This window comes from Leopardus geoffroyi, chromosome B1 (genome assembly GCF_018350155.1).
Source record: "Leopardus geoffroyi isolate Oge1 chromosome B1, O.geoffroyi_Oge1_pat1.0, whole genome shotgun sequence".
Taxonomy (NCBI): Eukaryota; Metazoa; Chordata; class Mammalia; order Carnivora; family Felidae; genus Leopardus; species Leopardus geoffroyi.
This window is the reverse complement of record NC_059327.1, coordinates 70,249,078-70,272,870: the sequence shown is the minus strand read 5'-3', so window position 1 is coordinate 70,272,870 and position 23,793 is coordinate 70,249,078. Positions and strand designations below refer to the sequence as shown.

Sequence of the window (23,793 nt, the reverse complement as noted above, 5' to 3'; positions counted from 1 at the left end):
TTCATGGTTTCAGGTCTCAAATTTCGGTCTTTAATCGATTTTGAATTTATTTTTGTGTATGGTGTAAGAAAGCCATCCGTTTTCATTTTTTGCATTGTGCCGTCCAGTCTTCCCAACACCATTGTTGAAGAGACTGTCGTTTACCCATTGGATATTCTTTCCTGCTCTGTGAAAGATTAATTGACCACATAAGTGTGGGTCCTTTCTGGATGTTCTATTCTGTTCTATTGATCTATGTGTCTGTTTTTGTGACACTATCATACTGTTTTAATTATTACAGCTTTGTAATATAATTTGAATACTACAGCTTTGTAATATAATTTGAATTCCGGAATTGTGATGCCTCCAACTTTGCATTTCTTTTTCAAGATTGTTTTGGAAATTTGGGGTCTTTTGTGGTTCCTTACAGATTTTATGATTATTTGTTGTAGTTCTGTGAAAAATGCTGTCGGCATTTTGATAAGGATTGAATTAAATGTGTAGATTGCTTTGGGTAGTATAGACATTTTAACAATATTTGCTTTTCTAATCCATAAGCATAGGATGCCTTTCCATTTCTTTCTATCATCTTCAGTTTCTTTCATCAGTGTTTTAGAGTTATCAGAGAATAGGTTTGTCACCTCTTTGGTTAGGTTTATTCCTGGATATCTTATTATTTTGGGTGCAATTGTAAATGGCATTGTTTTTTAAATGTCTCTTTCTGCTGCTTCATTATTGATGTATAGAAATGAAAGAGATTTCCATACATTGATTTTGTATCCTGCAACTTTACTAAATCCGTTTATGAATTCTAGCGGTCTTTTGGTGGAATCTTTTATGTTTTCTATGTTAGTATCGTGTTAGTATCGTGTTAGTATCGTGTTAGTATCTATGTTAGTATAGTTAATATAGTGAACGTTTTAATTCTTCCTTACCAATTTGGATGCATTTTATTTCTTTTTGTTGTTTGATTGTTGTGGCTGGGACTCCAGTACTCTGTTGAATAAAAGTGGTGAGTGGATAGCCTTGTCTTGTTCATGACCTAGGGGAAAGGCTCTCAGTTTCTCCCCCTTAAGGATGATGCTGGCTGTGAGTTTTTCATAGATGGCCTTTATTATGTTGAGGTATGTTCCCTCTAAACCTACTTTGTTCAGAGTTTTTAATCATGAATAGATGTTATACTTTGTCAAGCGTGTTTTCCTCATTTATTGAAATGATCATATGGTTCTTAACCCTTTCTCTTATTTATGTGATGTATTATATTGACTGATTTGTGAATATTGAGCCACTCTTGCAATTCAGGAATAAATCCCACTTAGTTGTGGTGAATGTTTTTTTTTAATGCATTGTTGAATTCAGTTTGCTAATATTTTATTGAGAATTTTTGTTTGTATGTTCAGCAGGAATATTGGCCTGTAGTTCTCTTTTTAGTGGTGTCGTTATCTGGTTTTGGTGTCAGGGTATTTCTGGCCCCATAGAATGAATTTGGAAGTTTTTCTTCCCTTTCTATTTTTCAAATAGTTTGAGAAGATTAGGTATTAACTCTTCTTTAAATGTTTGGTAGAATTCACCTGTGAGGCCATCTTCTCCTGGACTTTTGTTGTTTGGGAATTTTTTGATTACTGACTCAATTTCTTTGCTGGTTATCGATCTGTTCAAATTTTCTATTTCTTCCTGTTTTCGTTTTGGTAGTTTATATGTTTCTAGGAATTTATTCATTTCTTTTAGGTTGTCCAGTTTGTTGGCATTCAGGTTTTTTTCCAATTAAAAAAAATTTTTAATGTTTACTTATTTGTGAGAGAGAGACAGAGTGTGAGTGGGGGAGGAGCAGAGAGAGAGGGGGACACAGTATCCGAAGCAGGCCCCAGGCTCTGAGTTGTCAGCACAGAGCCTGACGCAGGGCTCGAACTCACGAACCTCGAGATCATGACCTGAGCTGAAGTCAGATGCTTACCGACTGAGCCACCCAGATGCCCCTGGTTTTTTTCCAATTTTTAATAATCTTTACTTTTCTAAGAGTTAGAATTAAGTAAACATACTGGTAAATTTTAATTTCTAAATATATTAATTGATGTTCTTTTAAGCAGCATAGGGCCCAAGCATGAAAATGGCTGTCGAACATTCTGCCCCAAATATGAACTGCATGAAAAAAAAAAAAATTAAAATGTTCTGTTCTTTGCTTGTTGCACTGTTGTTAACTAAGACGGCCACTTACACCCTTCCTGCGTCCAAATTTCCATCAAAATACTGAGCAACATGTCCAAGAGTCCACATCCCAATTATTAATGAGGAAGAACATAGACGCATCCTAGCCTTCGTAGAGGTCATCTCTGACTATTTCAAGTTTGCCCACGAGAAGAGTGCTGAAATGTTCATTTGGCACTTGTGATGTTTTAGGACTGCTGGTGTCTTCTATTTATCCAGGCAGCAGCCTGCCACTCCTTGATGACCCAGTGCCCTTCCTAAAAGCTGCATATTATTACTTCATAGTCAGTAGATGGATCTTCAATGCAGTTTGAACTATACAGTATTGGGCTTACCTGTGGTAATACATTAAATATAGTTTCATCTTTGGATATGTTTGTATTAAATTTGAACCAAACTTTAATCAAAATGTGGTTTTTTTTTTAATTTATAAGTTCAGTGTCAATAAGGTAAGAAGATAACACATTCCTATACACAGTAAGTAAAACCAGAACTAATGCTTTATATCTTTAGGTCTTGATTTTGATTTTGAGCCACACTATTTGTTCCCTGAAGGGAAGGCACTTTGATTCCAGTTCCAAGAAGAAATCATGCATAGAATAAAATTATAAATTTCTTTTCAGATGTTCCTGAGAAAGTCAATGAGGGAAATGTATGTTAATCTAATCTGGCCTAGGCATGCTGCCATGATTTAGTTATCATAAATATTAATTTCTGTGCCTGAAAGATGAATAAGGCCAGTGAATTTTAAATGGAACAAAGAAAATGTTTTTAAGAAGAAAGAAATAGTCTGAATGAAATATACCTATTTGCAGTAATCATTTTTTTTTTATTTAAAAAAAAAATTTTTTTTTCAACGTTTATTTATTTTTGGGACAGAGAGAGACAGAGCATGAACGGGGGAGGGGCAGAGAGAGAGGGAGACACAGAATCGGAAACAGGCTCCAGGCTCTGAGCCATCAGCCCAGAGCCTGACGCGGGGCTCGAACTCACGGACCGCGAGATCGTGACCTGGCTGAAGTCGGACACTTAACCGACTGCGCCACCCAGGCGCCCCTGCAGTAATCATTTTTAATTCTACCCACTAATGTGCAAACTAAAACACTTAAACTTTCCCTGTCTTTAGGCTGATGGCTTTTCTATGATTCTGTCATAGTATTATTAACACTAGCTCAAGATGAAACTGTGAAGCACTGATAGTAATACTTTGGTAGAGTTTTAGGGAGATTGTCAGCTTACAAATAGGTTATACAACTATAACTAGTCTCATAACAATTAGGCAAAAGAAGTTATGTAATTTAACCAAACATAGTCTAGCCATTCTTTATTTTAGTCAAAAGTCTTGAGAATTTATAGAACTTAGAACTTAATTTTAGACCCTTGTAATATTCTTGAGATGCTTTAGAACATATTTTCAATATATTTATTAACAGGAATATTAATTTTCTGTTTTTTTTCCTATTTGTAGATAAACAACTGTATATCTCAAGTTTTCTTTGTTCCAAGTAATTCAGAAATCAGTCTCTGCTATAATTCAAATATCCTATTATGGTATAGATATTAGAGTAGAATAACTTTAAATAAAACAATATTTATATAGAATTCCCACTGTCCATACAAGTTTATATTCTGATTAATGGATAGAGGTATTTATAGATAGTTTTATGGTAGTTTGTGTGGAAGGGAAAAGTCATTAATTACCTCAAGTAATAGTTTTTCCCCTAATTAGAATACGGTATCAAGAGACCAAGCACATGAATTTGTGTTAGGTTTGAAGAGATTCATTTCACCTCCATAGTTGTCACATGTATTTTCGGTGATTTTTAAATTTTAAATTGATCTGTTAATTTACAAGTAATCAGAATTAATGCAAAACTCTTAGTTGTAGGGAAGACACGGGTCAAGTTGAGAGATTGAGAGATCAGTTACTATTACTGAGTAAACAAATCTAAAAATCTCCTCAAATCATGAGTCAGACCATGTCATGGATTGTGAGTTACTTCTGGCTGTCGCTAGGAGATGGTTTAATATTATTCATTGTCTTATGATGACACTAAAATAATCAAATCTTACATTTCACCACTTGAGCTATTTAGCTTCCTAATGGATGTATGTTTCTAGGCTTCATCGGTTACCAAATATTAATTTTGAGAGTTTGAAAGCAGAAGATCCACACTAACTGTGAGTTACTTTAGACACATAGAATGAATGAGTTGAAAATTCAACAATTTCTTTAAATACATTCTTATTAATTTTATATGTCATCTCCATATTCTTTGACATGATCTGCCAATACATGTTAGGTATAGATATATCACTTGAAACCCATTTACAAATTGTTATTTATATATTAAAAGATGGAACAGAATATCAAGCACTTGAAATTTCAGTATGTGGTAAATTTCATGATTAAATAAAAACAAAATGAATAATTTATTGCTTAGAAGTAAGGAATCCCACTTGCAAGTGCTATGTGATAATATGTGGATAGCATATTGAACATCATCCATGCATATAACATTTTTAAGAGGTAACAAGGAAGAGTTAGTTGCATGAAGATTGAAATGTGGAAAAGTAGGGCTGATAGAGAATTATCTTTTTTTCCTACTCAGAAGACTGGATAGATTCAATAACTGTTTTCAAGCACTTTGAAATCTGTTGAATTGATCATGATGACCAGCTGTATGCTCTGTCTTCACTGATGATGAAAAACAGGAAGAGGGTTTGAATTATATCATGGAAAGAGTTAATGTATTTATGGTGAATGGAAATCATGGATGACCCATGAAGTTTTTAAAGACGTTTTGTCATTAATCGATTTTTTTTACAAGGAATGTGGTCTTTTGTTTAAATCATCCCTTCAGAAATTCTTACGTATCCTACGTTTTTTGGTATAAGACTAGACAGAGGAAACTTACTGTTTTGCCAAAAATCTGAAATTCACTTTAAGTTCAATTTATGACTCAATTTTCCAATTTGAAATAAAAACATTTTCAATGTTCATAATGAAATATTTGAAATAAAAAATAGAGTGAAAAAAAGAAGACACCCAAAGACTCTTTTTTTATTTTTATTTTTTTGGAATGTTTTTTGGTTTTGAAGGAGAGAGAGACAGAGTGTGAGCAGGGGAGGAGCAGGGAGAAAGGGAGACACAGAATCCAAAGCGGGCTCCAGGCGCTGAGCTGTCAGCACAGAGCCCAACGTGGGGCCTGAATTCACATACTGTGAGATCGTGATCTAAGCTGAAGTCGGACGCTTAACCAACTGAGCCACCCAGGTGCCCCGACCCCAGGCACTCTTAACTCGGCTATGTTAATGACCAATATACAAGGAATCCTGTTTTATCTATATCCTTTTGCCCTTCACAATTATTTTAGAACCAATACCGGACATCATGTCATTTCATCTGTACATATTTCAATTTGTATTTTGAAAGAATACTCTTGTTTTCAACATAACCACAATATCATTGGCATATGCAGGCAGATTAACAGTAATTCATTAATATCATCATCTATTTTTCCCATAGGTTATTTGAATGAAGATGAAAATGAGGTCCATATCCCCCAATTGTTTAATATATCTCTTAAGTGATTTGTAACATAATGTAGAGTTTCAATTTGATGGTTGCTGACATTATGATATTTAGTGTATTACTCTGCTGTATATTCCTTATGGATTGCTGGGTAGATCTAGAAGCTTGATAAGACTCACGTTCACTTTTTTGGCAGGAATACTCCACAGATGGTTTGAATATTCCTAGTTAGAGACATGTAACTTCTGTTCATCTCTTTTTGTGTGTTGTTAGCAACAGTTAATGATCGTAACCTTGATTCATTGATTCACTACGTGTACAACATGGTCATAATTCTAAATCTATATACTTTCATCATTTATTAGCTGGAGTCTTTCCAAAGAAAGGAAAACCTGTCTTAATTAATTATTATCAAGTTCATATAGGAAGGGCATGCATGTTTCTCTTTCTTTATTTACCAATTTCAGAATAATAAGTCAGCTCCTAGTATCCCTCAAAGACAACCAGATATTTAGATATATATTTAAATGTCACTGAATTTCTTTGCTGGTCATCAGTCTGTTCAAGTTTTCTATTTCTTCCTGTTTCAGTTTTGGTAGTTTAGATGTTTGCATATCATTAAGAATTCATGGATTTAAAATATTTTATGTATTTAAAAGTCTTTTGCAATTATTATTCTTATTGATACCCAAATTGCCTCATCCTTACTTAAAGTGATCTTTATTACATTGGCTCCTGAGTCCTTTGACACATTGCTGATAGTTTGGGAGGGCTTCCTTGCATTGTGTATCACAAGGTGTTCTAGGCTAATCTTAGGTACGCTTGGCTGGTGTTTAGGCAGTGAGATTTTTAATGATGTTTTCCAGGTACTATAGTTTTAACATTTAATATGCTTTTTTAAATTTATTTTTTATTTTTATAAAAACATTTTTATTTATTTATTTTTGAGAAACAGAGAGAGAAAGTGAAGGAGAGAGTGAGCACATGAGTGGGGGAGGGGCAGAGAGAGAGAGAGAGAGAGAGAGGGAGAGGATCTGAAGTGGGCTCCACACTGACAGCAGCAAGCCTGATGTGGGGCTGGAACTCACATATCATGAGATCATAACCTCAGCTGAAGTAGTCAGACGCTTAACCAGCTGAGCCACCCAGGTGCCCCTATAGGTTTTAACCTTTAGAATACATTTATTTTTGCCATAGTAAATGGATTTAATTGAAGTTTAGTACATGAATAAAATTTATAGAGCACATTAGGTAAGTCTCACATTTTATGGGTAAAAAGGAATCAGCATTCTTCTGAGAAAGATGCAGTTCTTTCTGGAATCGGGAAGATGATGTGATAAGCCCTGAATTCTTTTTGGAGCCCAGATTCTGTGTTGTTCATTAAACTATTAATAGAAATGATGCATTTAGGTTGGCCGTGAAGAGCTGGAGTGATGTGGAAGACAAGTTTATGTACTGCTTTTCCAAGTGCTAAGCTGCAGATTTAACTTTAGGCAATAAATTCACAAATTGAGGTAATGTACAAACAATTAAAAATAAAAATAACATTTTCTCAGTCGTATGATGCAATAAGCAAAATTACTACTAAATATGAAACTGGTCTCATAGTTTGGGAAATTAAGTAAATGTAACAAGTCTATGTTAGAAAACCAACTGCTACCATCTGGTTGATAGGTGAACATTTTAATCCCTATGGGATCAGTCCCAATAACAATAACAAAAAAAAAAAAAAAAAAAACGATATAACAGAGGCTGAGGAGAAGAAACTGCTGATTGGGAGACATGACAGCCTCCTCGAGATTATTTGCTGCTGTGCTCACAGAGACTCATGTAGATTTGTCTCCCTCAAAGTGTTACGACCTCCTCAAGGATGTTAATTGGAAATGATAGAACGTCATACGTAACAGAACAGTCTTTTCCATTCTGTAAGAGAAAGAAATTTGTGCTCTGTCTTTGTATCTCACTTTAACCAAAGGTATCAGAGACATTATTACTCTTTAGTAACACCAGAAAAGAAGACAGCTGAGAGAGCTGAAAGAAGGGGAGACTATTTATCCCTACAAACTCTTTCCATCAGAACAATAGCATGTAGATAAAAGAGTTTCTGGTGTGAAGTGGAAATAAGTCAATGTTGATAAAGATCGTAGCCGTAGCTTTTTAGAGGAGTCAACATCCCCTTGGTTGACGAAAATAGCAGCCTTAAAAATATATCCGCCGTCGATTTCACAACATAATTCTGAGTTACTTAAGTATCTTTATTGGTCATCATTTTTCTTTGCCTCCCTAGGCTTATCAACGCTGCAGGCAGTGCTGGACTCCGCTGCTGAGAAGAAATGGCAGGTGACTGCTATCAATGTGGGAAATATTAACAATGACAAGAAAGATGAGACGTACCGATCACTTTTTCAAGATCTGGAGTTAAAAAAGGAACGGCGTGTCATCCTGGACTGTGAACGGGATAAAGTAAACGACATTGTAGACCAGGTTGGCTATGCTCTGTTTTCTAATGGCACCAAATATAGAATGTGCGTGCGATGTCAGCATTTGCAATGAGTATTTGTGTGAGGTGCTTGAACAGCAGTTTTTACTTTATGGTTTATGTAGGATGCAGCAGGGATCATCAATTAAATTATCTCCGGCTTCAGTTAGCAATAGCAGATGGTCTTCAATAATGCTGACACATCGTACTAATCATTAAATGTATTCAATATGTAATTCCTGACTCTTATGCTTTATATGATAAGCATTACCTTAAACTTTGATATTTTTAGTTGGAAAATTAAAATTTAACTTGTTGAACTTTTTAGGCATAAAGAAATAGCCATATGAAGTGCAATTGAGGCTGGGTTCAAAGGGAAAAGTGAGTAGTTCATGAATTCTTTGGCAAAACATGGAGTACTTCAATCATTAGAGTGTAGTATGGAACATTAAGTCTATATTGTTGTCTGGATGGGTGTTTGTCTTCAGAAAAAGTGTGTATATGTTTTTCCAGGAATCATGTTTTTCCTCCTAGTAGGTAGATTTTATATCACCATAAAACTATTAATCTATGAAATTAAAATATGTAGAAGAGTCGTATTCAGTCTGTGTTTGCTGTTTTGAGAAGTTTACCGTACGTAAGGATGTTTTATCTGTGCTTATTACCACACCACCTTGATTCCATTTAAGATTTTTTGGGGGGATAGGACAGCCGTACAGTAATATCCTACTGATAAAAAAAAAAAAAACACTGTATCACATAGATAAGGTAAGTGACCAGGGATGTTGCTGAAGCAGCGGAAGCAGCATCATAATTTACTAAGTTAAGGTTTGCTTCACTGGATATCTGCTTTTCCTAACTTGTAGGTGTGTGTGTGTGTGTGTGTGTGTGTGTGTGTGTGTGTGTGTAGTAGCTTCTAGGGATAATATAGGATTGGAAGAAAAACATGCAGTTAAGCATGCATTTCTTGGCCCTTTCAGCCTTTGAGGAGACAATTAGATTCACTAATTTGTATAACACAAAGCATTTTGAAAACATAAATGTTGATGAAGCCTTAATTGATATGTAATAACACAGGCCCTAAGACATACAAAATGGATCTCACATAAAATTTTAAATAACTGGATAAAACTAACTTGTTATGAGAAAGGGCTAAATGTTATATGCCAGAGAGGTGAACATTTCAGTAGAAAAGTCTTGGTTCCTGTCTCAGGAGATGAAGTTAGGGTTGTTTTTAACCCGAAGGCCTTTTGTTCAAATGTGAACTTCAACAACTCATTTGAATTTCATAGGAGATTCTCATTAAAACTGAATTTTAATAATAGTCATTAGTCTTTTGTTTAAAGAATTTATGTATTCATGACTCATCATATTAAATGTTGGTGAAAGCCATTTTGAAAATAATTATTTCTAAAACTAGAAGAGAGAAACTATAAGAGAAATTGGGAATACATAGAATGTAATGTTTTGAAACAAATATACGATGATTAAATACATGTCTATATGGACATCCGTTCAAAATGTACAGAGATTTTGCACATGCATGTTATTTGTATTTTCATAAGACACTTTTGAATGTATTAAATGAGTGTGTACAGGGGTTGATTGCATCATTCAGCAAACATTTATTTCAGACATCCTCTGTGTCTAGAATGAGAGACACAAAGAAGGAAGAAAGAGTGGTAACTTGGGGCACCTGGGTGGCTCAGTAGGCTAATAAGCATTCGACTGCAGCTCAGAACATGATCTCCTAGTCCGTGGGATCAAGTCCCACATCAGGCTGTGTGTTGGCAGTGTGGAGCCTGCATGGGATTCTCTCTCTCTCCCTCTCTCTCTGTCCCTCCCCCACCACTCTCTCTCCCTTTCTCTCTCGAACTTAAAAAAAAAAAGAAAAAATGGTATTTGTACCCCATGAACTTATTGTTTAGAGATGAAGACCAATTTTACTTGTCATATTAGAGTATTACAATTTATACAACAATGTGGTCGAAGAGCCTAGAAAAGAAAAACTATCTTAACAGTGGTAGGAGGATCAATGAAGGGTTCATGCACATACTGGCAGCATGTGTCTGGCTTGGGTTCCTTCATTTACTCATTCAATACATTTCCTTGATTTTCTAATGTTTGCCAGACAGGCACCGCATAGATCCAAGAAAGTAACGTTAAGCAAAACAGTCAAAACCCTGTTAAGGTGAATATTTATGATATATTTACAGAAATTAATGCATAAGTATAATAATGGTATATCTGACAAATGAGAACAGGATGTTATGAAAAAAATGACAGAAAAAATTTAGATTAGGAGATCATGGAAGGCCTTTGGGGAAAACAGTTTACCAAGCAAAAAGTGAGGTTGAAGTCCATTTCAAGAAAAGGAAACACTGTTTACTTATTCACTCTATTAATACTTATAGGAGAACAGAATTGCTGAAACTTTATTTCATAATAGCTTAAAGTTAGAAAGAATCATTTTGTTGATTATGCGTGTTTTATCATTCAATAAAACCTCAGAGTTATTTATTTCTAGTTGTGGTTAGATGGGAAAGAACCGATCCATTAGAAACATTGAGAAATCAATATAAATTTGCTATTGTTAGTGCAATGCTAATGATTATTGTAAAGCAAAAATGTGAGTTAGTATGACCAGCACTAATTCCTATTTATGGGTAGAGTTAGTGAATTGTCGTATCTCCCCGCTTTCTCCCAGGGAACGCTTAACTCAAGTAAGGGCTACTGGTAGCACCGTTTATACAATGTTCTGTTGTTGTTGTTGTTCCCAGAAGAAAGACATGCATGAGTCAGGAAGTAGAATGAACAGTAAGCAGAATCAACAGATGTCAGTAGGGTATGTGAGGGACACAATCAACTCAATTCAAGTGATGCTAATTAATATATTTTTCATCCAGAAGGACATCTGTTCCTTCAATACAGAGGGTTCGTTTTCTTGAAAAAGGTGATTTAGTTTACCTAAAAATGGGTTAAAAATAATACAAGCCCTAACTCTCTTCCAACTAGCTATCACTTAACCTCAAAGGGATATTTGGTGGAATCCTTCCTAGGATTTTGCCCTTGTTCTTTAACTAAATGCATTGCTTTGGAGTACCTGACTTTGTCCAGGATAAGAGAAGGTCAGAGAAGTCTTCTCCCAGGAGGTAACATTGGGTTGAGATTCCTTGTGCTTGTAGCATTAATAAGACAAATGATATGATAGTGGAAAGAGCTTTCCTAGCAGAGGAAACAGAATATATAAAGCCCTGAGGTGATGGAAAGAAGCCCTTTTGTGCACAAAATTACTGAAAAACAGGGCCGACGAGGCTCCAGTGTAAAGAGTGGTAAAAGCCTGGAGAAGCTTGCAAGATCATTGGACTTCTCAGCATAAATTAAGGATTGTGTCTCTTAACGCTGGAAGCAATGGGAAGCCACCAAAACAGTTTAATTAGGCAAATACGCTAATGATTTGAATGTTTGTCTATAGCCCAGGTATTTCATGCTTTCCATTGATGTGACACTTTTCTTAAAAATAAAAATTACGTTTTCATACCTAAGTGCTAGGACTACCACATGACCATTTTACCAAATTCAACTCTCTTTAGTTGATGTACAGGTCAGTGAAAAGTCACATTGATTCAGTAATATCCCAAACTGACGTGAGCATTACCAAAATGACCACTTGTTCCATGATGTGTGTATCTCACCATTGATTTTTGACTTAGATTTCTGGAGAAATATTAGCTTCTCTGATACTTTGCTGCCTCAAGCTGGAAATAATAATGTTCATTGGAACTAAATTATAAGCATTTCAAGATTCTTAAGATGGGAATATTATTTTATAGATTCATGTAAGAATTCTTTTATATACTTATTAATACTTTTTAAATGTATGTACTACTATAAATTTGCGTGTCAGTGTGTGAATATAAAATCTCAGATGTTGGTTTCAGCTGTTTAAGGGTTTAATGAAAAAATAGCTTTTGTAGGAAGAAAACTATGGCTTATTATGGATTCATACATGTTTTTAGTTTTATATTTCTTAAGATCTTGTGATCTTATTTTCACTATTGACAAAACTGAGGTAATTATGTCTGTTTAGTTATTGACTTCTTGAAAGAAGTGATGATAAAGCACTAAAGTGTATTGTTACCTTTTTCTGAGAGAAATAGTCACTGTTGTGATAATTATGTCTTGTCAAATATGACTCCTCATAGAATATCAAAAAACATAGTAGATGAAATTCTATTGTTTTTCTCATTTGGGCCATAACATCAATAATTTTACATTTATGTTATTTGCATTTATTAAATAATGGTTTCTTTATCTTTGTTAGGTTATTACCATTGGAAAACATGTTAAAGGTTACCATTATATCATTGCAAATCTGGTAGGTGAATTAATTGCTATTTATTATTTTAATAGAGATGTTTATTAATTATAAAATAGTTGTGAATGATCAGCATTTATCAGTGGTATTTTTAAAAACATATTGTGATTCTATTAATCAATTAGAAATGATATTTTTCTGAATTTGTTGTGTTTTGGATTTATTTCCTATTTTACATTTTCTAATCAATCTACTATTATAAATTATGTAAGAAATTAGAGAACGATATTTGACAAGTTTATAAATTGTCTTAAAAAGCATATTTAGTTATGGAAAAGTTTCAAAAATACATAAAGCTTAATTATTCAAATTTCCTCTTGGTTTTCATTGTCATGGTGTTTTATACATTTTTCCTTTCGTTCATTCCTTTAAAGTTTTTAGTATATATAATATTTGAAATAAATGCCCATTTGTGAGAATATCTCAGTGAAAAATTAAAGCTGGAGATGTCAAGAATATTAATATATTATATATTATTTATTTCTGATTATCTACTTACTATGTAAGCAACACAATGAAATTGAATTCCTATAGCTGATGACTTTTTCATTGGGATTTCTGTCAGATTATGATTATACTGAATATCCAAGTGGTTAATCGTATCTCTCTCTTAAATATAATCAGAGCCCTTTAGAATTATCATTAGACATTTTTTTTTTTTCAAAATAGTTTTTAGATCAGCAGTAAAATGATCTTATGCCTTTATCACTGCAAAGGCTTATGTTCTTTAAAGAGGTATGATCTTCCTTGATGAGAATACCACCTTCCCCAACCTCTGAAAAATAGTGGGAAAAAGAGGAAAAAAATAAGAGCTTATTCTAAAAAGCATAATAGGGCTTGGGAAAGTTTTCATATCTACATAAGTGTAGATTTATTTCATGGTTTCTGGAATATCAGATTATTGAACCAGAAGACATTATTGTTGGTAATCATGGAGAAAAAAAACAAACACCTCACAACTGATAAATACTGTTTTCACTAAAAGGTGGCCGCAGTGATTTAAAATATTAAATCTCAAACTTACATGCTACTGCTAGAAGTTGGTTGTTCAGGTAAAAATTCTGTTTGCCCATGAAATGGCTAACTACAATAAAATTCATCAGAACTTACCCATTAATATGTTATTACAGATCCTAAATGACTTCCCACCTGAGCAGCGAGGGTTAAAATAGATAAAACTCTGTATTCACTCTTTTCAGAACTACATTCTGTGCAGGGAACAGCCTGGACAGTTAGTCCCCTGTGTGAATTGTGCCATTTGATGAACAACACAGAGCCACATTGAAAGCCGTGATCTTTAAAAATGTCCAGATGGAGAAGATTATATTGGAACATTGAGAAATAATGACAGAAGGTGGCTCATCAATTTGAGAGTTGATATCTGATTCTATGAAAAAGGAAAGAAATGTACGAATGACCAAAGTAAAAAGATTTAAAAAAAAAAAAAATCAAAAAACAAGTTCATGCTGCTGTCATGCTTCTAGGGAGAAAAGTGCCTAATACTTTATCTGAATTCAAATTGTGTTCCTCCTTTTCTGAATACTTGGTATCCACCATATGGAACTTCTAATGAATCAGTAAATTCAAAGAATCTGAGAAAAGCTGTGGTTTCTGAGAACTAGAAGACATTTGAAAATTCCACTGACATTTCAAATTGAAGAATGCCATTCAGAGTGGAAGCGCTTTCGTCTTCCAAAAAACCTTGATTGGAAATGTCCCCTTTTTCCTATCCAGTGTGTGTTGAGAGTTAAAGGTGGTGGTTACAAAAGATAGTAAAGCCCTTTAGATACCACTGTTGATTAATTTCCTCAGGAATTGGTAAATGCTTGATTAAGCTCCCAAACACAGGTTGTGATTAAGTTCTTGATACAGCACTTAAGAGGATGATTTGTGCATAATGTGACCAAGAAGTGGGCGTAAAGGGATCTAGTTTTCATTTCCTCAATCCATAGATACGGACAAAAAGTGCTGCAACCAACCCATCCCTCCCAGACTATCTGCCTTACAGTGTGAAGCACATTCATCAGGAAGCCTCCCCCATGCACATGGAAATTCCAATGAAGTTTTTTTAGTGTCTTACTCTTAAATAGCCGAATAGAATTAGGCATTTGTGAAAAGTCTGGGCCATGAAGGATATAATATAAAACAAACAAATAAACAAATGAATGAATGAATGAATGAAAAAATAAATAAATAAAAGTAAAATAAACAAAAACAGGGCAGGCAGATAACACAAGACAAATGTTTAAAGTTATAATGGATATCTGCAGAGAAATAAAATATATTTTATCTAAAAAGAAGAGAAAGAGTGCATTATGAAAAAGAAAAAAAAAAAAACCTCAGAGAATAAGAAAGAGCTATGGAAAGCTAACTTTTTTTTTCCTAAGGTAACAAGTAAAATTATGTGACTTTGAAGATGAGCTTAAGAAAAGTCTTTACGATTATGTAACAAAATGGCAATACCGTATGAAATGCAGGGGAACCTGTAAAGGGACTTAGACATTTACTCTAAAAGTTGCAATGTGGTAATAATAGGCATTCTGGAAAGACACAGTAGTGAAAACGGGGATAAGAAATTGTCAAAGAACATTCAGGAAAATTCCCAGTACTGGATGACACAAATGTGCCCCTTGAGTACAGAAAGCAATGAAAGAAAAGAGACTTCCTTTCATATTTCAAAGAAGATGTCATCATGACATTTCAGGGAAAGATAGATCTTAAAGATTTTGGACAGGTGGGAGGTGGAGGCAGAGAGGGGTACAAAGGAGGTCAAATTTTTGTATTTATTACAAAGAATAATTAGGAATAATGACATTGTATTTTTCAATAGAAACAATAGAAGTCAGAGGAACAATGTCCTCAGATTATAAAAGTTTGAACTTAAAATTCTGTACTTAGCCAAAATACTAATCAAGTGTCAGAGCAAAATAAAGATATTTTGAGACATTCAGTGTCTCAGAAAACTTACCTCCAGTGTGTCTCAGGAAACTATTGAGGGCTCTGAAAGAAGGGAATAAAACATGAAAGAATAGTAATCAAGGCAGCCAGATTCGGAACTAGTCAGAAACATGGTGAAGGGACACTCCAGGGTATTGTTGCAGAGAAGACGGAAAGAAGAGCCAGTTCAGATCACAGCGTTTAAGAAGTTCTCCTGTAAATTAAATATTCAGAAAAAAAAAAAAGAGAGAAGCAGATTACTTGATATGTTTGACTATGTTATTTAGAAAAGGAAAGATTTACTCGTATAAACATGAAAAGTTCCCATGGAGCAACTGGAAAAAACTAAAGATAGGTATATAGAAAACTATAGTAAGTAGTGAAAACTGTAGTAGTGAAAAACTGAAGCAATTATTAAGGTGAGAATGAAATACCTTTCATGAAGGAAAATGCAGCCTCAGCACATTATCTGGCTTTGCTCTGAATAACAGAATTGCAAATATGAAAAGCATGAACGTGAAATGGATGAGGAGGTAAATGTGAATGAATTGCATACTCATCTGACATAAGCAAAAACTCAATAAAAAATATCTAAAATGGATAAATTAAGAAAGCATATGTGGGGACGCCTGGGTGGCTCAGTCAGTCAAGCCTCCGACTTTGGCTCAGGTCACAATCTCATGGTTTGTGGGCTTGAGCCCTGCATCGGGCTCTGTGCTGACAGCTCAGAGCCTGGAGCCTGCTTCAGATTTGGTCTCCCTCTCTTCCTGCCCCTCCTCATGCTCTGTTTCTATCTCTCTCTCATAAAAAAAAAAAAATTATAATTAAAGAAAAAAAAAGAGAGCATATGTGTCATGCAGAAATATGGAGATAAATATATGAAAAACAAAAATTATTGAAATTGATTGTTTTGAAGCAGCTTAATTGAAACAGGGTTGGGCAGAGCAGAGAATCAGCAACTTTTGTTATATATTTTTTTGCACTGTTTGAATTATTTTGATAAAAAGAAAAAACAAAATTATGAACCAATAACAAAGTAATTATCCTTCTTTACACAAATATATTAAAATATACTTTCTTAATATCAATAACAAAGGCAAGATTTTCCTATATTTTGGATTCAGGGATAATTTCAATCCTTATGCACAATAATAAGGAGTAAATGTATGAGGTGAAAAAGTTAATTGTGATTTAAAATTGTGATTTCACCTTGTGATTTCATCTTTGAGAGAATACTCTCAAATTGAGATAGAATTTATGACAGCACAAAATTTGAAATCAATGGAAGTACCACATAATAATAGTTTTAGTAATGATTGAATTCATTCTAATAATGCAAGAGATTGATTTTTAAAATTTAATACATCTTATAAAAAATTAAGTTCCATACTTAATATGAAATTGTTTGACTGTTCTCAAATAATGACTAGTCATTTAGTACCTTCCATTCTTATTTTAAAGGTGTCTTATCACCTGAGAGAATGAACAATTTTAATAAGAATAACTTGCTCACAATGGTGTAGCTCCCAGAGAACTAGCTTTATGTTATTAAGTATCTGTAACCATGTGGTAGTGCTCTGTTGTAGAATCAATAAATAAAACCCGTCCTTATCCATGGAAGATTTCTCAATAAAATGGGGAACTTTTATGTGAGTACAACCAATAAACATTCATTGATTAAGGACCTACTGTGATTACAAGATGATAGTAGGTATTGGTGCCGAGTACAGGCTGATAGATGCATGAAACATTTCCTATAAGCTTTTGATCTCGTGTACTCTTTGACATTTGTAAAACCTCAATGTATAGGTTATTTTGTAAATGTTCTCTTTGATTCCTAATGGAAAGCCTGACATGTGTTCTATGTCTAGGGCTTTACTGATGGAGACCTATTAAAAATTCAGTTTGGAGGTGCAAACGTCTCTGGATTTCAGATAGTGGACTATGATGATTCCCTGGTATCTAAATTTATAGAAAGATGGTCAACGCTGGAAGAAAAAGAATACCCTGGAGCACACACGACTACAATTAAGGTATGTATCTACCTACCAATATGTACATCTACCTCTGTGTCTATGTATTTATATATCTGTATCTGTATCTGTGTCTGTCTATATCTAACTGCTAGCAAGTAGCCTGTTCTCTGCAACACTCTAGGAAGATAAAAATCTGTTTGTTCTAGTACTTATAAAAAATGCAATGCTTCATGCAACCAAACAGAGAATCTTTGAATTCTAAATGCAGTGCACTGTTCTGTTGGGAGCACTACCCAGATTCATCTTTTATTCTCCCCATGGAGACTTTACTTGTTTATTCAGTGTATTTTATTATGTGTCCACCTGCATACATATATTTACCTCCAAATATTAAATGTCTCTGCTGTTGATAGGAAGGTTTGTTTGTTGTTGTTTTCTTTTTCTTTTTTGGTCATCTTATTGAGAGCAGAGACAAGAGTGGATCAAAGAAAGAGTAAGTGGAATGAGATGATCACATTCTTTATGCAACTAGATTTTTGAAAATTAAGAGCTTCAGAACATAATGCAAAGTATTTCAAAGGCATAATGATTTTGTTTGCTTGTTTGTATATTATTAAGCAGATTGTGTATCGACCAGTCAGGGACAGTATTATTTCATTTGCTCTCACAGTTATGTTTATACATCAGAGAGAGGTCTTCTTGTTTTCTGCACATAATGGAAAAAAAAAAAATAGATATGGATGTTTGGCTTTAAATTTGGGTCTGGCTGTGAGACTGGTCCTACGTAAGGATTGAAGTTCTCTACTTTGGGGTATATAAATGGATCCTGTTAATTTTAAGTTAAATTCCAGACAGCATCTCATAGAATGTTAAAGAATAACCCAGAGTTCATTTTTTTTTTCTCAAAACTGTGTGGCTTCTTGTTTAGTGACTTTGACTCATACTCCACATTCACACTGCTTATAACAATATTGTGGGCTTGTGGGAGTGCCGTCATGTAGCAAGGCTGATGAGAAGGAAAATGGACACCTAGTCTTTTCGTTGATGTCAGGGTACATCTACACCTGTGCTCAGTAAGTCTGACTGCTGACCCTTGTTCTGTGGAATTGCAGGTTTCTACCCATTCCAAGATGGTGCCTTTTTAGCTGTCAGATGAACATTGCATGTGGCATTCATCTCCAAATAGAACTAACATGCTCCTTTTGAATACTCTGGTAGTCATCATGTTCCTCCACTGCTGCCTGTTGTGAGGAGGATGAGAGCAAAATGAGATGATTATTGTCCCAAGGAAGTTGTATCATTATGGAAGTTCATGGGTCATGCATCAAAATACAAGGCAAACTTGGGGTATGAGACATCTTTGGCAATGCATTCTATTAACAATCTTGCCAGATTCTAGCTCCAGATTTTGCTCTGTTGGAAGCTTGCTCCCTTCCTGCTGTAGCATTTCCCCCTGTAGTGCCTTTCTTTCAGCTGCTTCTGCCAAGTTTCAGAGAGACTGTGATGGCCCTTCGGTGTGCAAACAGCATACATAGGGTTATAAGTTTAAAAAAACGTAGGTTCTGATTCAGTGTTTGACCCCAGTTAAAGATTCAACACCATTTACAAAGACAGCACAGCTTTAGAAACAAAGGCTTCCACAGGAGACACATTTTTTACAGCCTTTGAAGCTTGATAAAAATTAGTCTGTGCAACCAAATGGCTTTGGATAGGAGTTCATCTCAACACAGACATATTGCTCATTTACTAAAGCACCAGGGACTGAATTAAAGAAAAAAAAAAAAAGCTCTTTGATAATCTGTAATCTAATGGAGGAGACTAACATGTCAATAAGCAAATACGATAAGGGATGATGCATATAAAATATGCCATCTCCCTGCATACGATTAGGGCAATATGGGGGAAGGGATGTTAAGGAGGGCTCTCCGAAGATGGGGCATCTGAGCAGGGATGTGCCTGGAGAAAAGGGTGTGCCTGTGTGAAGGAGCCTGTACACAGACTCAGAAGTGACCCAAGGGCATGACTGAGTCAGGAAACTGTACTTGTTTGTTTGTTTGTTTGTTTGTTTGTTTGTTTGTTTTTCCACTGTAGGAATTTAAGATATTTGGATTGGGTGGGAGAGGGACATATTGTGGGAGTTGTCAAGAGATAAGCCTCTTCAACTGTCAACAGACGTAAAAGGTAGGGATTAGAAAACAGGGCTTTCAAGATTTTTTCTGCTTCCATGGGCAGAAGAAAGGAAGAAAGGCCATATAGGGCATGATATAGCATTTTCTAATACAAACAAGTAGCATATTTTCAATATATGATCTGTTTAAAGAAGGAGAGTAAAAATATTTCCCAATGAGATTATTTATTTTTATGTTGTCTTTGGGTCATTGTACCAGGTACATTGCCTGATCATTTAAATCACATTTTATTAATACTACAATAAAAATTTAAATTATAGGCATAAAAATCTGCAAAAATGCAATTCATTACATAAAATTCTCACTATGGCTAGGCTTTGGAAATAAAATTGCAAATTATAAGAGTATTAAGTAAATCATTGTTTTAAAGCCTTAGTCGTCTCCAAAAGTTAATGAAACTTCCATAGTTTCTTAATTAAAATCATTCTTATTTGATGAATAAAAGTAAAATATAAATGTTTCAATATCAACACATGTCAATAACTATGAAATATAAATTACAAATGTTAAATTTCTTCATTCTTATATTCTGTACAAAAAATAACTCTAGAGTCATGGCACTGAGATTTTAAATCTGGCTCACCAATTCACTAATTTCAGGCAACACTCATTCATTCATTTATTCATTTATCAATTCGTTTATCCACTCAATACTTATTTATTGAGTTTTTACTCTGCAGACTGACACTGTTCTAGGTGTCAGAGAAATGACAAAGTTCTAGTCTTCGGGGATTTATAGTCTTCAGACTAGAAACTAGCAATTGCCTTTTAGCAAGGATGGAAATTGTCTTAATGACATCCCAAAGTCAATATATTCTAAACTAAACTTTTGATTTCCCACTGCTGCTCCCTCTTCAGCACCTGCAAACTTCCTTCAACAATCTTTCTACCTCATGTGATGACAACTCAATGTTTTCAGTTGTTACTTGACCAAGAACTTGGAAATGGCCTTGACTCCTCTCTTTTCCCTGCAGTCCACATCCAATCGTTCAGGAAATCCTATAGGCTCTGTTGTACTTCTTAACCCCTCTTCTGCAACCACCCTAAATCAATCACCATCGTCTCTCTACGAGGATTATTGCAATGGTCTCCTAGACTGGTTTCCCTGATTCCACATTTGCCCTTATCTTTCATGTTTGTGGTCCTTTTAAAACATAAATTAACATTATGTCACTGTGCTGCTTTAAGCCCTCCAATAGCCCTCTGTTTCACATGGGGTAAAAGCCAAAGTTATCTCTTTGAGGCCCTAAATACTCTGTCTCCCAGTCACAAGTGACTCATCTCTTGGCATTCTCCCCCTTGCTCATGCAGCCTCAGCTACATTAGCCTTTTTGGTGTTTCTTAAGCGCGGAAGGCACTTAGGGTCTTTGTGCTGGCTATTTCCTCTTCTGGACTGTTCTCCCCTAAATATCTGCATGGCTAAGCCTACGTCACTCTTCAGATCTTTGTTCAAATGCTATCTTCTCAAGGAAGGAAGTGGCAGGTTTTTTCTTTAAAATTGCAGTCTTGGGGCACCTGGGTGGCTCAGTCAGTTAAGCATCATACTCTTAATTTCAGCTCAGGTCATGATCTCACAGTCATAAGATAGAGCACCACATCACGCTCCCTGTTGAGCATGGAAACTGCTTGGGATTCTCTCTCTCTGCCCCTCCCCTGCTCATCTCCCTCTCTCTCTCAAAAATAAATAAATAAACATGTAAGAAATAAATGAGTAAAATTGCAATCTCTCCATCCATCAGGGTATGTCCATTGCTAGCTTTCCCTGCTCTAGTTTTTGTCATGATTACCTTCTAGTATACTGCTTTCATAATTAATATATTCATTACATTGTTCATTGTCTGTCTACTCCAACTTGAAAGTAAGTGCCACGGGGGCAGGGATTTCTTTGTTGTTTGTTTACTGATATATTCCAAGCTCCTAGAATGAGGCCTGGCACATAGCTGCTATTTAATAAAGGCTTTAGAGGAAATCAAAGATACTGTAGTAGTACCCATAATAAGCTGGTCTACTCCAAGGTCTGAAGTAAGAAAAGGCTTTTTTGAGGAAGCAGTAGTGAATTCAAAACTTGAAAGGATGGTAGGGATTAAGAGAGAAAGGACAGTGGCTCCCCATAGAGAAATAGGATATGTAAGGTTCCGGGGCACAGAAAATGTAAATATTTCCATAAGGCCAGAGTTTGGACAGAGGTGTTTTGAGGGAATTCAGACAAATACTTCTTTAGAAATACGTGTTAGCCAGGGGTGCCTGAGTGTCTCAGTCGGTTGAGCGTCCTACTTCAGCTCATGTCATGATCTCACAGTTCGTGGGTTCAAGCCCTATATTAGGGTCTGTGCTGACAGTGCAGAGCCTTCTTGGAATTCTCTCTCTCTCTCTCTCTCTCTCTTTCTCTCCCTCTCTCTGCCCCTCCCCCACTCATACTTTCTCTCTTTCTCAAAATAAATAAATAAACTTAAAAAATAAAAGAGAAATATGTATGATTCAGATTTTGTGTGCCTTGTAGATTTACGAAGGAATTTTTTATCCTATTCAGAGAGCAATAGGGAACAACCAGAGGAGAATGAATATCATGTTTTGATACAAGAAGATTACTGACTACACTACCTGGGTGACAACAGGTTGTAGCCTGTGTATGTGATGGTCCGGTAAGCTTTTAGGAAGATATCACAAACAATCCAGGGAATTCTGAAATGTGGTCATAGCATAAAGATGGAGGGAAATCAATGGACTTCTTACAATTGGCAATTCTTTCAGATCTTCTTATTTGCAAAATAAACGATTATTGCAAGACTTGAGATGATTCTTCTATTATGTAGGAATATAAATTCAGTTGAGAGATATTTGTGGGTTAAAAACAAGACTCTGAAAGGCAGTGTGCATCTTTTGTATCTTACTGGCCCCAAATCTCATACAGTGGTTTGCACACAGTAGACACATAGATATTTATTGAAATGAAGACTAATGAAATTAAAAATATAAATTCTGAAAATAACAAATCATTAAGAAAGGAAAAAAGTAGTTATCATTGTTATGAAATTTGGTTAAAATTTCTGCTCTGGCATTTGTTATGTCCCTTATTCAGCCCTGGCAGAAAAGTAATGTTACTTTATTGGTGAAATGTAGAATGACTGTAGTCATCAGACATGAAGCTTCTCGATTTAAATGGGACAATTCAAGTGAGCATTTTGCTTTCCATAAAAAACGTTCCAGAAGAGGCAGATAATGAAGATGATTTGCCACTATCTCAAAAATAATTTATAAATACTTCTATTTTTAGATAGGTTTTCAGTATTTTCAGTGTCTTCAACAACTTGCCAGATTACAACTACCCATTCTATCTTGTCACATCGACAATTTGAACCTTAGTTCAATTTTTGTGTCCGTAATGTTCTGCTGATGTTAAGGAATTCAACAATAATACATGACTGACATTTTTGTGGCATTTTAAATAATGACTTTCCCACCAGAATCTCATTTTACTCAGGAAACGACTGAAAGCACAGACCCAAACTTGTTTAATTGCTGTCCTAAGAGAGTTATTAGGCCTGTCTGAAAATAGCATCATCTTTTTCAGTTTTGTAATTAGCACCGTGCATTATATAGTACCCTGGTGACTTAATAGAATTAATTCTGCTTCTTGAACATTTTAACTGACCAAAACCACTGCTAACACGTCGGTGTCCCCTACTCGTACTATTATTTTGCCACACAACATCCTAGAGGTTTGACATGTTTAGTTCCTTATATTGTAGGTTTAATTGATTGACTGATTTTTTTGTCTTTTTATTTTATTTTAGTTACTTATTTTTAATATAATTTATTGTCAAGTTAGCTAACATACAGTGTATACACTGTGCTCTTGGTTTTGGGGGTGGATTCCCGTGATTCATCACTTACATAACAACACCCAGTGCTCATCCCAGCAAGTACCTCCTCAATGCCCATCACCCATTTTCCCCTCTCCACCGTCCTCCCATGGACCCTCAGTTTGTTCTCTGTATTTAGGAGTCTCTTTTGGTTTGCCTCCCTCTCTGTTTGAAACTATTTTTTCCCCTTCTCTTCCCCCATGGTATTCTGTTAACGTTTACAGCAGTGCTTTCAACAATAGCCAAATTATG

The 23,793-nt window shown here is 35.0% G+C and overlaps 1 protein-coding gene across 5 annotated transcripts in view; it reads left to right on the top strand.

Annotated features, from left to right (window-relative positions):
* Positions 1-23,793, top strand: part of GRIA2 (glutamate ionotropic receptor AMPA type subunit 2) — a 159,183-nt gene that overhangs the window by 86,507 nt on the left and 48,883 nt on the right. For all 5 annotated transcript variants that reach the window (XR_006709055.1, XM_045464672.1, XM_045464660.1 and 2 more), the window contains exons 4-6: positions 8,007-8,203; positions 12,523-12,576; positions 17,385-17,546. Coding sequence is in view for 4 of the 5 variants with exons in the window: in XM_045464672.1 (XP_045320628.1) it covers positions 8,007-8,203; positions 12,523-12,576; positions 17,385-17,546 (413 nt within the window). In the remaining variant the exon portion in view is untranslated. The remainder of the gene's footprint in view (positions 1-8,006; positions 8,204-12,522; positions 12,577-17,384; positions 17,547-23,793) is intronic.